The 14,619-nt window shown below is 48.3% G+C and overlaps 1 protein-coding gene across 5 annotated transcripts in view; it reads left to right on the top strand.

Moving 5' to 3' along the window:
- The window catches only part of LOC138522059 (antigen peptide transporter 2-like), a 268,133-nt gene that overhangs the window by 229,480 nt on the left and 24,034 nt on the right, over window positions 1–14,619 (top strand). For 2 of the 5 annotated variants that reach the window (XM_069635293.1, XM_069635295.1), the window contains one exon: window positions 8,093–12,215. The exons of 2 other annotated variants lie outside the window; for them this stretch is intronic. In XM_069635293.1, the coding sequence (XP_069491394.1) occupies window positions 8,093–8,299 (207 nt within the window). In that variant the 3' untranslated portion in view covers window positions 8,300–12,215. Of the gene's footprint in view, window positions 1–1,069; window positions 2,519–8,092; window positions 12,216–14,619 lie in introns of those variants that run through there. One more of the 5 variants, XM_069635296.1, reaches the window with a different exon arrangement.

Raw genomic sequence — 14,619 nt, forward strand, 5'->3', positions numbered from 1 at the left:
ATCCTCCACCCAGGACCTGCATTCTCTCAGTGATGCTAGATGCCGCCTAGTCCCGAGGCATACTCCACCCAGGACCTGCATTCTCTCAGTGATGCTAGATGCCGCCTAGTCCCCAGGCATCCTCCTCCCAGGACCCGCATTCTCTCAGTGATGCTGGATGCCGCCTAGTGTCCAGGCATCCTCCACCCAGGACCTGCATTCTCTCATTGATGCTAGATGCCGCCTAGTCCCCAGGCATCCTCCACCCAGGACCTGCATTCTCCAAGTGATGCTGGATGCCGCCTAGTCCCCAGGCATCCTCCACCCAGGACCTGCATTCTCTTAGTGATGCTGGATGCCGCCTAGTCCCCAGGCATCCTCCACCCAGGACCTGCATTCTCTGTGATGCTGGACGCCGCCTAGTCCACCGGCATCCTCCTCCCAGGACCCACATTCTCTCAGTAATGCTGGATGCTGCCTAGTCCCCAGGCATCCTTCACCCAGGTCCTACATTAATTATCTCAGTGTTTCTGGATGCCGCCAAGCCTGCAGGCATCCTCCTCTCAGTGCCCACATTCTCTCAGTGATGCTGGTTGCTGCCTAGAACCCCGACATTCTCCTCCCAGGACCCACATTCTCTCAGTGATGCTGGATGTTGCTTAGTGCGCAAGCGTCCTCCACCCAGGACTTGCATTCTCACAGTGATGCTGGAGGCTCCCTATTCCCCAGGTATCCTCCACCCAGGGCCCACGTTCTCTCAGTAATGCTGGATGCCGCCTTGTCCTAGGCATCATCCACTCAGGGCCCACATTCTCTGTGATTCTGGATGAGGGGAATGGGAGTGGGACACCAGATGGCGAGACACGGTATCCTCTTCCCTGTTACCCCTTTACCCCTTTAGGATACTTAGGAATTCAACCCTCCCTGCCCCCCAACAACACAAAAACTTTGTCACGGACAGCTTGTTATGAGAGAAAATGGACTAACACCCGAGCCGTATACCTGTCATGTCCCAATACGATAGTCAGGCAGGGTCAGGCAATTACTGACCATCACACACACCTGACTTCCATTACATTTTCCCAGACAGATAAAAGGCGGAGCACGAGAGCACATTCCGAGCGAGGCAAAGCACACAAGGAAGCACCAGTTCCAAGATGGCTTTTTAATATGAGGCGAAAGATGGCAAAACATAAGGGGATCGCAAGGAGGGAAGTGCCCTTGACCTTTTTGACGAGGAACTATTACTTTCATGAAACCTCGAGAATAGAAGGCGTAAGACCAGGAAACCAGGCTGAAGAACCTTGCAGTGTGTGTCGGAGGTACCCGAGGTTCTCCCGTGCAGGTAATCAAGGTGGGGAGAATCGCCTGCTGCTGTGGTACTGTCTTTGGCTCCTACAACAAAGCAGCGCCAGTAAAATCAACAAAGCCGGTGAGTTGGGGAGGCTGATAACAGACCGGTCTGTGTTGAAGCTAAAGTTGCAAGCAGCATCATTGTATGGTGAACGCTGAAGCGAACAGTGTATGAAGCGCATGTGATAACCAACGCGAGTAAAATTGGGCAACAGATGAGTTATTGAACCCTGAAACCAAGATACAATATCTTAGACAGAGTGGTCCGGCACAGCATGCATGCTCATTCGAAGGTCTCTGTAAGGTATCCAACTGAGAGTTGGCAAAAGCAAAAGAGTGACAAAGGTTTGTGAATCGAAGTGGTCCTGCAACGGGTCAAGCGAAATCCTGTGCACAATCGAAAGTCTTCGATGTTAATAGAGTAAAGAAAGTTGATGATAAAGTAGGTAAAGTTGGTACAAGCTGAAACGAGGGAGATCAGCTGAGAGCTTTTGGATAAATCAAGTTTGTGTTAAAGTAAATTGAATTGGTCTGAGTCCGGCAGAGGGAGAGTAATTGAACATTGTGTTGAAATGGATCTCAGCCTGGCAGAGGGGGATCCGGGATCAGATCAGGGGTGAACCGTGAATCACCCGAGAAACTGGATACATGAAAATCCTACGAGCATTGTGTTAAAGGGGATCCGAGGTGAATAATGAATCACCTGAGAAATTGAGTGCGTGTGAAAACCTGAGAGGAAAATAACGTATTGTTTGTTTGTCGCATCAGGCCCTCTGAAAGAAGAGACTTTGAAAGGCAAAGAGACTTGGGCACGGAAGGCCCGGATGCTAATGTTTGACCTGCATCCTCATGGTAGAGAAGCAGGAGACTGTGCTAAACTCGAGTGCATCGCCTTGTCCCGTGTTGAAAATGTGGGCAAGGAAGGCCAACGGCCTGAATATCCTGACTTTCCATTTCTTGGACACTTCTTTCTTTTACATAACATTGTTTCCCACACTATCTGTAATTAGAGGTAAGGATTGGCAAACATTTTATTTTAGTATAGGCCCTTTTATTTTGACAGGTCACCAATAGGACTGCGTTACTATTATTTGATGGTCGTTGCTTGCTCCCATCTTTAGATTTAGGATTAGATCGGTGTTTTTCAACCCTTTGTTTAAAGTTCAATAAACACGTTTGAACTGTGGTCACTTGTGCCTGTCGTACTTTTGATACCATGCCTTCCTTACAGAATCCTCAGAACTTCCACATCCAGGACCCCACAGTAGGAAACAAGAGAACCTTCACATCCATGACCCTATACTAGGAATCCTGGGAACCTCCATATCCATGAGCCTACACTAGGAATCCTGTGAGCCTTCACATCCATGACCCTACCCTAGGAATCCTGGGAACCTCACCATCCATGACCCTACCCTAGGAATCCTGGGAACCTCACCATCCATGACCCTACCCTAGGAATCCTGGGAACCTCACCATCCATGAGCCTACACTAGGAATCCTGAGAGCCTTCACATCCATGACCCTACACTAGGAATCCTAGGAACCTCCACATTCATAGGCCTACACTAGGAATCCTGGGAACCTCCATATCCATGACCCTCCACTAGGAATCCTGAGAGCCTTCACATCCATTACCCTACACTAGGAATCCTAGGAACCTCCACATTCATAGCCCTACCCTAGGAATCCTGGGAAACCTCCACATCCATGACCCTACACTAGGAATCCTGGGAACCTCCATATCCACGACCCTACACTAGGAATCCTGAGAGCCTTCACATCCATGACCCTACATAGGAATCCTAGGAACCTCCACATTCATAGCCCTACACTAGGAATCCTGTGAGACCTCCACACCCATGACCCTACACTAGGAATCCTGGGAACCTCCATATGCATGACCCTCCACTAAGAATCCTGAGAGCCTTCACATCCATGACCCTACACTAGGAATCCTAGGAACCTCCACATTCATAGCCCTACACTAGGAATCCTGTGAGACCTCCATATCCATGACCCTACACTAGGAATCCTGGAAACCTCCATATCCATGACCCTCCACTAGGAATCCTGAGAGCCTTCACATCCATGACCCTACACTAGGAATCCTAGGAACCTCCACATTCATAGGCCTACACTAGGAATCCTGTGAGACCTCCACATCCATGACCCTACACTAGGAATCCTGGAAACCTCCATATCCATGACCCTCCACTAGGAATCCTGAGAGCCTTCACATCCATGACCCTACACTAGGAATCCTAGGAACCTCCACATTCATAGCCCTACACTAGGAATCCTGTGAGACCTCCACATCCATGACCCTACACTAGGAATCCTGGGAACCTCCATATCCATGACCCTCCACTAGGAATCCTGAGAGCCTTCACATCCATGACCCTACACTAGGAATCCTAGGAACCTCCACATTCATAGCCATATACTAGGAATCCTGTGAGATCGCCACATCATGACCCTACACTAGGAATCCTGGGAACCTCCATATCCATAACCCTCCACTAGGAATCCTGAGAGCCTTCACATCAATGACCCTACACTAGGAATCCTTGGAACCTTCGCATTCATAGCCCTACCCTAGGAATCCTGGGAAACCTCCACATCCATGACCCTTTACTAGGAATCCTGTGAAACCTCCACATCCATGACCATACACTAGGAATCCTGGGAACCTCCATATCCACGACCCTACACTAGGAATCCTGAGAGCCTTCACATCCATGACCCTACACTAGGAATCCTAGGAACCTCCACATTCATAGCCCTACACTAAGAATCCTGTGAGACCTCCACATCCATGACCCTACATTAGGAATCCTGGGAACCTCCATATCCATGACCCTTGACTAGGAATCTTGGTAACCTCCACATCCCTAGACTAGGAATCATGGGAACCTCAACATCCATGACCCTACACTAGAAATCCTGGGAAACCTCCACAACCTTAAGCTAGGAATCCTGGGAAACCTCCACATCCATGACCCTACACTAGAAATCCATCTTTGATTATGTAATAATGTTACTTATGACTTTATGTTTCTATCTTGAATTAAGCCTGGATTTGAAAAAAGCAAGAGTATTGCCGAAACACGGGTCATCCATGGGCATCTTGTCATGAATTCACAGGATTGTTTGCACAATTAAAAACAATCTTTGATTTGCCCGGATCTGATTGTGGCGCAAGTTTATGTCGAGGGCTTGACATTTGAATCCTAGACTAGTAATCCTGGGAACCTCAACATCCATGACCCTACCCTAGGAATCCTGGGAACCTCACCATCCATGACCCTACCCTAGGAATCCTGGGAACCTCCACATTCATAGCCCTACACTAGGAATCCTGAGAGCCTTCACATCCATAGCCCTATACTAGGATTCCTGGCAACCATCACATCCATAACCCTACACTAGGAATCCGAGGAATCTCCACATCCATAGCCCTACACAAGGATTTCTGGGAACCTCCACATCCCTACACTAGGAATCCTGGAAATCTGAACATCCATGATCCTATACTAGGAATATTGGGAACCTCCACACCCATAGCCCTACACTAGTAATCCTTGGAACCTCCACATCCATAGCCCTACACAAGGAATTCTGGGAACCTCCACATCTATTAACCTATACTAGGAATCCTGGCAGCCTCCACATCCATGACCCTACACTAGAAATCCTGGGAAACCTCCACATCCCTACACTAGGAATCTTGGGAAACCTCAACATCCATGACCCTACACTAGGAATCCGAGCAACCTCCATATCCATAGCCCTACACAAGGAATTCTGGGAACCTCCACATCCCTACACTAGGAATTTTGGGAACCTGAACCTCCATGACCCTATACTAGGAATCTTGGGAACCTCCACATCCATGACCCTACACTAGTAATCCTTGGAACCTCCACATCCATAGCCCGACCCTAGGAATCCTGGCAAACCTCCACATCCACGACCCGCCATTAGGTATCCTTGGACCTCAACATCCATGACCCTACCCTAGAAATCCTGGGAAACCTCCACACCCACGGCCCTACCCTAGGAATCCTGGGAACCTCAAAATCCATGATCATACACTAGGAATCCTGGGAACCTCAACATCCATGACCCTACACTAGGAATCTAGGAACCTCAACATCCACGACCCGCCATTAGGTATCCTTGGACCTCAACATCCATGACCCTACCCTAGGAATCCTGGGAAACCTCCACATCCCTACACTAGGAATCTTGGGAAACCTCAACATCCATGACCCTACACTAGGAATCCGAGCAACCTCCATATCCATAGCCCTACACAAGGAATTCTGGGAACCTCCACATCCCTACACTAGGAATTTTGGGAACCTGAACCTCCATGACCCTATACTAGGAATCTTGGGAACCTCCACATCCATGACCCTACACTAGTAATCCTTGGAACCTCCACATCCATAGCCCGACCCTAGGAATCCTGGCAAACCTCCACATCCACGACCCGCCATTAGGTATCCTTGGACCTCAACATCCATGACCCTACCCTAGAAATCCTGGGAAACCTCCACACCCACGGCCCTACCCTAGGAATCCTGGGAACCTCAAAATCCATACATGTACACTAGGAATCTTGGGAACCTCAACATCAATGACGCTACACTAGGAATCTAGGAACCTCAACATCCACGACCCGCCATTAGGAATCCTGGGAACCTCAAAATCCATGATCATACACTAGGAATCCTGGGAACCTCAACATCCATGAGGCTACACTAGGAATCTAGGAACCTCAACATCCACGACCCGCCATTAGGAATCCTGGGAACCTCAACATCCATGACCCTACACTAGGAATCTAGGAACCTCAACATCCACGACCCGCCATTAGGAATCCTGGGAACCTCAACATCCACGACCCGCCATTAGGAATCCTGGGAACCTCAACATCCATGACCCTACACTAGGAATCTAGGAACCTCAACATCCACGACCCGCCATTAGGAATCCTGGGAACCTCAACATCCATGATCATACACTAGGAATCCTGGGAACCTCAACATCCATGACCCTACACTAGGAATCCTGGGAAACCTCCTGACCGTGACCTTGTGAAGGAAAGGTTCTACTCTTCCAGGCAAGCGCAGGACATTACACTGTACTGCAGGATCTGCGTTTGATGCATTGTCAGAAGATCACTGGTAGGACCAGTGGTCCCTTTAAACCAGGCCTCTGCATCCTTCAGCTCTCCAGATGTTTTAGACAACAACTCCCATGGTCCCTGTCCACTGACTAGGCTGGCTAGGGTTGATGGGAGTTGTAGTCCAAACCATCTGGCGAGCCAAAAGTTTGCAGACTCCTGCTTTAGATCATAAATTATGGATCTAGTGTGTATTTATTATTTATTTATTGCATTTTTTATGGCCCCTTTATCCAAGGTGCTGAACATAGTAATTAAAACAGTACAAACGTGTACTTTAGTTAACAAAGGCAAAATGCCAAAGATATGATTTCAAGCGCTTCTGAGACACGTTTAGGGTGGTACCAGCACAGAGTTTTAAGGGTCAATTATTCCACATTTTTGGTGCCAGTAACTAAAAAGAACAAAACTATGAAGAAGCACAAAGAGTGTGATGTGTAGTTCCCCCAAATTACTTAGAGTAACGTAATTGTGTAGAGGGTTGATATACGTTTGAGGGAGAAAGTCAGTGACACATTTGAAAAGAATACATTGATAATGAAATTTAAATGTTAGAGGAATAGGCAGGCACTGTAGACATACTAAATAAGGAGTAATATGATCCAAGTAACTTAATTTAAAAAGGATCCAGACTGCAGTGTATAGAATTGATTGTAGCGCAAGAATAGAATACTCAGGGAGTCCAGCATAAAGAGAACAGCAGTAGCTTAGACAAGACAATACCGAGGATTGAAGTAGTAGCTTGTGTGATGAATCGAGGCAATTCATCCCTTCTCCCCAAGGGGGAGCCCCTTTCTGTGAGGCTAGGGAGGTGAGCCTGCTTCACAATACTCTCCCTTGTGGGTAGAGGCAAGAGTGACCTTACCGGGACAGACTCCCCCTTCTATTTTAAGTGTGTCTGTAGGAGACATAACTAATATTGTCTATAATGTGTATATACTTTAAGGACTTATGATTTATACTGCCAGTCATCGCACATTGTGTTTTTACTGATGTATTGGTTTACATATAAGTTAAGAAATGCATTTTTATGTGTGTAAAGTTGTAATATGAACTTGTCACATTAATAAAATCCTAATACTTGGATACTGCCAGGAGGAAAGTTCTGTTGAGTGACCGGGGCGAAAGCCTGATTGAAAAGAAGAGAGAAGATTATGTAGGTTAAGATATGAAATTAAATGGGAATGAGCAAGCCTTTCTAAGAATCTTGAAAGAAAAGGCAACACAGATATTGGGCGATAGGAGGGTTAGATGTGGCAAAATTAGATTTGTTTCGGAAAGTTTAGGCAATTGTATGTTTAAAGCATGATGGAAATGTACCTGAGGGGAACATTTAATAAGGTAACCAAATAGGGCAACAACAAAGGAAAAAATAGGTTTGATGAATGGAGATGGCCGAGGATCCGAGGTAGGGTTAGCTCAGATTACAACGTGTACAATATCAAGTTCTGAGACGGGTAGACATCAGAGAAAGGGACTTGTGCAGAGAATCCTGTTTCTTGTCAATGTTATTGACATTTGATATCTGCAGTCTGTTGACAAAAGCTCATCAATCTTCTCTTTCAGGTGCATGAGGCACTGTCCAGGATCCCTGGTCTGACCGTGCTGGTTATCGCTCACCGACTCAAGACGGTGGAGAAGGCAGATTGGATCATCGTGCTGGACAAGGGTCAGGTGGTGGAGGAAGGGGTTCACCGGGAGCTGCTGAAGAAAGAGGGTCTCTACCAGCGGCTTGTCCAGAAGTGCTTCTCAGAGAATGGGAAAAATGGTTAGGACTGATGTGACCCCCCAAATATACACATGAATTGACTCTTGTGTGAGCGCACAGCAGCTGATAGGGTGCACCTAAAGACTGAATGGTGAGAGTCTCCAAACCCTTCATTGTTTTTGCTCTCACAGCATTTCAGTGCTCTCTCTCCCACAGAGCAATGGTGTAAGGTAGCCGTAATGCTTCTTAGCCAGCAAGACAGCCCCGTGAGTTAGGCGCTCGCCTAGACACCCGAGACAGGACACGGGTTTAAAACCCAGCAGGGCCGGCTCTGCACTTCAACCTTCCATATCAAAAATTGAGGACAATTAAAATAATAACTATTTTCACAGCAATTCCAAGCAGCAGAAATCCAGCATGTACTGCTGTAGTAATAATAACACTGCTGATATTTGGTACTTTATATAGCGCTGCATACCTGAAAGTCCAGTTTCAGAGCACTTGGTAACAGGTTTTACTAATTACCATCATTATTACCCATGGCTGTGGTATTCATGTTTCTTCTTCCCACTACCATGAGCTGCCTCTAGATGTCCATGTCACACACCAAGTGCATGCTGGGAATGGTAGGATTGTTTCTTCAAGATTTAGTGAATAGATTACATTTTGTGAGATTTCCAGCTGGTACCCCATTTGCTCTTTCGACCCTGATGTCACTGCCCACCTGTGCATTTCAAGAGTACAGATGGGGCCCTAACACCCCCCTGCAATGGCTCCTTGACTTTGGAAAGCCCTGCCACACCGCCATTTTGAAAGCATGTACAAAGTGCAACTCCTGCCGCAACGTCACCTTCTTCCCTCCTGTACATTTCTTTCAAAGTGAAGTTTGAACTAGAAGACCCCCGCGGACCCCTTGGACATGTCGAAGAGTTCCTTAATATATCACTCCGCTGCCGCATTCCACTTGAGGGGTTGTTCCATTCCTTTAGCTCGGCCCTATCCTCTCTGCAGTTCAGATGAGGTCCTGGTCTTTTAGATTTTAGAATATATATAATTCATTGATATTTTTGAGAGTTTGTTTGCGAAGAAATCGAAGAAAAATCCTTGTTTGTATGCAGGTAAAATGGAACCAGAGCGGAAAGTGCACCTCTTGTCCCCGCCAGGGTGGGACTGGGACAAGAAATAGGACCGGACACCCAAAAAAAAGTGGCCCTCAAACCATCACCCGTGAATGGCGTCAATTCACGACTTTATAGAAAACGCTACTTATGGAGGGTTCATGCGTCTGTTGCATGTTATATTTTGTGTAAACGCTTGAGAAAGTGATAGCATTCCTTTTGTTCTTCATCACACGGCTAAACACTTATTTTGCAGAACCAGACTCAAGGCATGTCTACTCGTTGCCACCAGTAATGAAAGAGTTGCATTTAATAAGCAGTGCAGCCAAATGGTGGCACCGGAAAGTACCTTGCCACTTGCATTTATGCTCAAATATTACATTACAACACAACTCAGCGAGCCGGAATCTGCTTGATATGCTCATGTGCTGTCAGTGCTGACAGCATCTACACAGATGATGCTACATGCATAGTCATCAGCACAATAGCTCTGGGAAAAGCCTCATATGTCCATGCACCGCGACCATGCTCCCAGGTATTGCCACCCAATGGTCAGCTGATAATACCACATTTCAAGTAATGGCCTCATGTGTCCAGTTACTCCGCAAATCGACCAGGCGGTGCCATTTCATACCCAGGCTCTCGCATTGAAGTTAATGTATTTCCACTTGGGGCTGGGGAGGGGGATTTGGGGGGTTGTGGGAGGGACTGCTGGAGAGGGGCATGTCAGCAGTTGTGGGCGAGATCCGAGGGGGTTCATAGGCAAAAGCTTGGGGGGTGGTTGCAGACACCTGCCTTCTCCAGAGGGATCATTGCAATGGTAGCTCTGTCTTGTTCCTCTTTTTGCCACGGTGTAAGAGGTACTTGCTACTTTCCACATCTCAGGTGAAACTGCATAGGGCAAGTGTCAGAAAGGTTTAAGGAAGGATGGAGTGACTCTGGCATCAGGTGCCAGGCTAGTAGCACTGAAAGTTGGCCTGTCTGATGGGGAAGCCGCCATGTCTCTCATTGCCTCACCATTGAATGAGCGGATAGAGACCGCAAGGTCTCTCTGTAGGAACCAACAATGAAGACCGCGTTGAAGTCCAGTGTTTCAGGCGGCCCAGGAGCTGTCGGGGATGGCGTACTGTCAAAGCATACACCTTGGCCCCAAAATAGTCCCCTGCCCTGACACAGTACAGGCTGAAAGTACCACTATAGAGGATGTCATTGAGCGCCATTGCATTGTTTTGTGTTGCGCAGGCTGTAAAGGACACACAGTTAAAACAATTAACCCTCCTGCTGGGCCTGGACAATACCAGTAAGACGCTATAGAATAGTGTTAGCCTGCACTGGTCACGGAATGACTGCGAGCCAAAACTAAATTTAAGGCAATAATTATGAGAAGTCCTCAGGTCCTCGCCCCTCCTGTGGATGTGAAGATATCTGTGTGTGAGGGTCAGGAAAGCTGGAATAAGTTGACTGGTGAGTGGTCAAGGAGTGCATAATAAATGTTTAGATTTTAATATGCCACTCGCCTATTCCCAAGCACGTGGTATTTTAAGATATTAAAAATGTATTTTGACGTGAATACAAAAGACAGCTTTGCTCACTTTCTTCCAGTGAGCGGATCTCTTCCGGAGCATGGGGACTTGGTGCACTCCAGCAGCGCTGCATCTGTGGCTTACCTCGGGTTGGGGGCTGGGACATCCTTTGCAGACTCGGCGGCGTGCGGCGGAGAGCAGCTTAGAGTGAGTAATACAAATCACTGGGAGGGAGCAGGTCGGGCTGAGGCAGCCCCGGCCCGCCCAGCCCTGCCACTCCCAGTGATTTGTATCACTGACGGCTGCTGGCGCCATGGTGTCGCGACAGTTGGCTGCCGGCCCGCCGCATTCATCAAAGAAAGGTAACACTTCGGTGTTACCTTTCACTGCATCCTCGGCGGGCCAGCGGGGCCGCAGAGGCCCTTGGGGCCGGTTCCTGAAGCCCAGGCGTGGGCCAGAGTCCCACCCAGGTGTAGGCTTCAAGAACCAACCCCCACCGCCTCATCATGATTTCAGCCCGGCCACGGGCAAATCCGACCCTGGTCCCCGCCTCACTGATACAAAGCAGTCAAGGGCAGGGATGTGTCTGTTGCTACAGAGTACACAGAGGGATTCTTAGCTTTACTTCACATTGAATCTTCTCGTAACATTTTTGTAATTTATTTATATGTGTGGTAACATTGAAATTGTATGCAGGTGTTGATGCCCTGGGAAGCTGGGGCTGGGTGCTCTGTTCTAGCATTCAGGGGAACCATGTGGTTTCTGGCCCTCAGCTCTTTTTTCATAGGTGTCAGGGTGCAGGTGCATTCTGGGTGTTTCCTGAAGGGTACCACTTCACTCTTTGCCTTCCTTGTAACCCAAAGCATGCAGTTTGAGGTAATTCTTGACTGACTCGGCTGTCCTGGCCCCCAGCTGCCCCACTCGACAGTCGCAGCTCCCAGTCTCCACTTCCTCTCGGGATTCTGCCGGGAACGCGGGCCTTGCGATAGCCACAGCTCCCAGTCTCCACTTCCTCTCGGGATTCTGGGGGGAACGCGGGTCTTGCAATAGCCACAGCTCCCAGTCTCCACTTCCTCTCGGGATTCTGGGGGGAACGCGGGTCTTGCGATAGCCACAGCTCCCAGTCTCCACTTCCTCTCGGGATTCTGGGGGGAACACGGGTCTTGCGACAGCCACAGCTCCCAGTCTCCACTTCCACTCGGGATTCTGGCGGGAGAGCGCACTCTGGGCAATCTTGCAGGTCCAGGAGGAGGGGTTGAAAAAGTGCAAAGTTGCAAGATGTAAACTGCAACCCTGTAAATAGCGCTTTGCTGATGGAAATAAAACAGTGATTTCTTTTATGGCTACGTGTGTGTGTGTCTTTTTACATGTACTGATTAGAGCTCTCCTGGAACAAGCACGTGCCGCGTTCACCAGACGGATGTGCTTTGAAATAAGCTCAATAGTGTGAGTCCCCCAAAATGCAATCAAAACTCCCCAATGAGAGTCAATAATGGACACACCCCAGGAGGGAATGAGACCAAGACCAAGTGCGGGTGAAAGTAAAGTGTATCTAAATCCAAAATAAGGCAAGTAGAGGACTCTGCAAACTCGGAGACAGCTCTGCCCAACATCACTCTAACAGTACTTTAAAAAGGGTTACAGCATCATAAACAACATCACTACATAGGTTACATTTATTACATTCTCTTTGGTGAAGCCCAAAATCCAGTATAGTTGTGTAGGCGCCGCCTCCAAATGATTTGATAGTTGCTTGGCGGGAAGGCGGACATCACCTGCTTCAGCCGGGCTGGTCAGTGTGAGGTGAAGGTTATGGGGCCCCGGATGGGGTGATTAATACTAACTATCTAATCTAGACCCCACTTCAAAGTATGCAATAAACAGACACTCATAAAAAACATCATTGGCATCCTGACAGTGGGGGAGAATCATGTATTTCACACTTATCTGTACATAGATTTATCTGGTTCACATGAAAGGGGGGACAGGTATGGGGGGTCATCGTGTGTCAGGGGGCAGGGGGGTCAATACTCTGTGCGGGCTCAGCGGAAGGGAGAGAGGCTACATTTGTTGCATTAAGGCATCAGTGAGACATGGGGCCTCATTACCACCCTTGCGCTCCCTTAATGAAGGGGGCCGGTACGGGACCAGCCGCCTTCATTACGGGACCACCGATTATGAGGTTCCCTTTGTGGGACCCTGTAAGGACGCCTGGTAAAACCAGGCATTCTTTCCGGGTCCCGAGAGGGGAAGAGGGAGGTAATAACGGGCCAGTTGTAATGTGCCCGTTATTAGCTCCCTCCCCATTCCCATTGAGCCCTATGGGGGCTCAAATGGGAATGGGGAATGGTTCCTGCAAGGAGGAATTACCGGGTCCTCCTATGTCAGAATGACCCGGTAAGTCCTCATTGCAGGAACCCGGTTTGGAGGCAGCATTAGCACCATGGCTACCTCCAAACTCGTAATGAGGCCCATGGCCTCTGGCAGCAGCACTGTCAGAAGGACAGGGAAAACGGGTGGGGGCTGTGCGCCCTTCGGGCGCGGCGCTGCTGGAGTGGGGAGAGAAGACCCTGTGGCTCGTCGAGTTTGGCCCAGTCCGATTAGTGGGATTATATGTAAACCATTGGAATAGGGTCAAAACATGTTTGCTGTCACCTTATTTAGAACAAGTGATATGCAGGGTCTGATTATATTGTGGGCTATGTCTTTGCATTTACCATGGTCACCGTGCTACAGAATGGCTCTATTTACATTAACCTCGTGGCCTCACCATTTATATTGTGCGCATGAGAATCTTATACCATTTGATTACATTTGCGAGTATACATAATATTGAGACACCAATGAGCATGTGGAACATACATTTAGAATCATAACAACCAAGTCACCGAACATCTCATACATTTGCGGGGACCTTTGGTAGAGAACGATATGTGACCAACATTATAGGACATCAACGTGTGGATCATGATATCATACTCATTGCAATTGACTCAGATAGGTTAATTATTGATCGTTCTTTTACACCTCATAGAGACAGCTCCCTCACACACAAATACAAGAGGTGATTTATAGCCTTACAGACGGGATTAGTATTGTGGGTGAAACATGGTGGCACACAGTCATGGGGCATGCACTGCTACATCAAAAGGGGTGTGAGGTTGGGGGCGTTACACACGTTATATATCTTAAGGGTAGAGTCTGCAAACCATGTGGCGTTTTGTGGAGATGGATTGTTTTTTCCAGGCCCAAGCTCTTGCCCGGTCATTCACAGGTCAGTGATGGAAGGAGGAAGGCCAGAGATACAGTGTTTGACTTATATCTGTTCGCGCCCAGTCTCCCGTGAGAACAGGGCTGCTGCAGGGACACAGGGGGAGGAGGTGGCGGAAGTAGCTGGCTAACTGTGCGCGGCGCCAGGGGAGAGCTGCAGGCCTGCAGGCTGGCTTTGCTGTGAGGCCTGCTTTAGCATGTACAAAATGGAGTCGGGTTTAGTACAAAATGGAGTCGGGTTTAGTACAAAATTGAGTCAGTAATCGGCGCTCTTCATCCCTCTGATGAACGTTGCATCCGTATGTGTCGTTCCGCACCCGTCCGGCACCTCTGGCCACAGGCGCATGGGCAGCTGTGGGACGAGCATCGTGTGCAAGTGGACAGGAATGGAGGGGAGGGGGCCTAAAAGAACTTTCCTCCCATACAGACTTCAGAAGTTGATATACCAAATGTAGCAGCCTGGTGATCGTAACC

The sequence above is a fragment of the Ambystoma mexicanum genome, chromosome 13 (assembly GCF_040938575.1).
Source record: "Ambystoma mexicanum isolate Mex_15411 chromosome 13, UKY_AmexF1_1, whole genome shotgun sequence".
NCBI lineage: Eukaryota > Metazoa > Chordata > Amphibia > Caudata > Ambystomatidae > Ambystoma > Ambystoma mexicanum.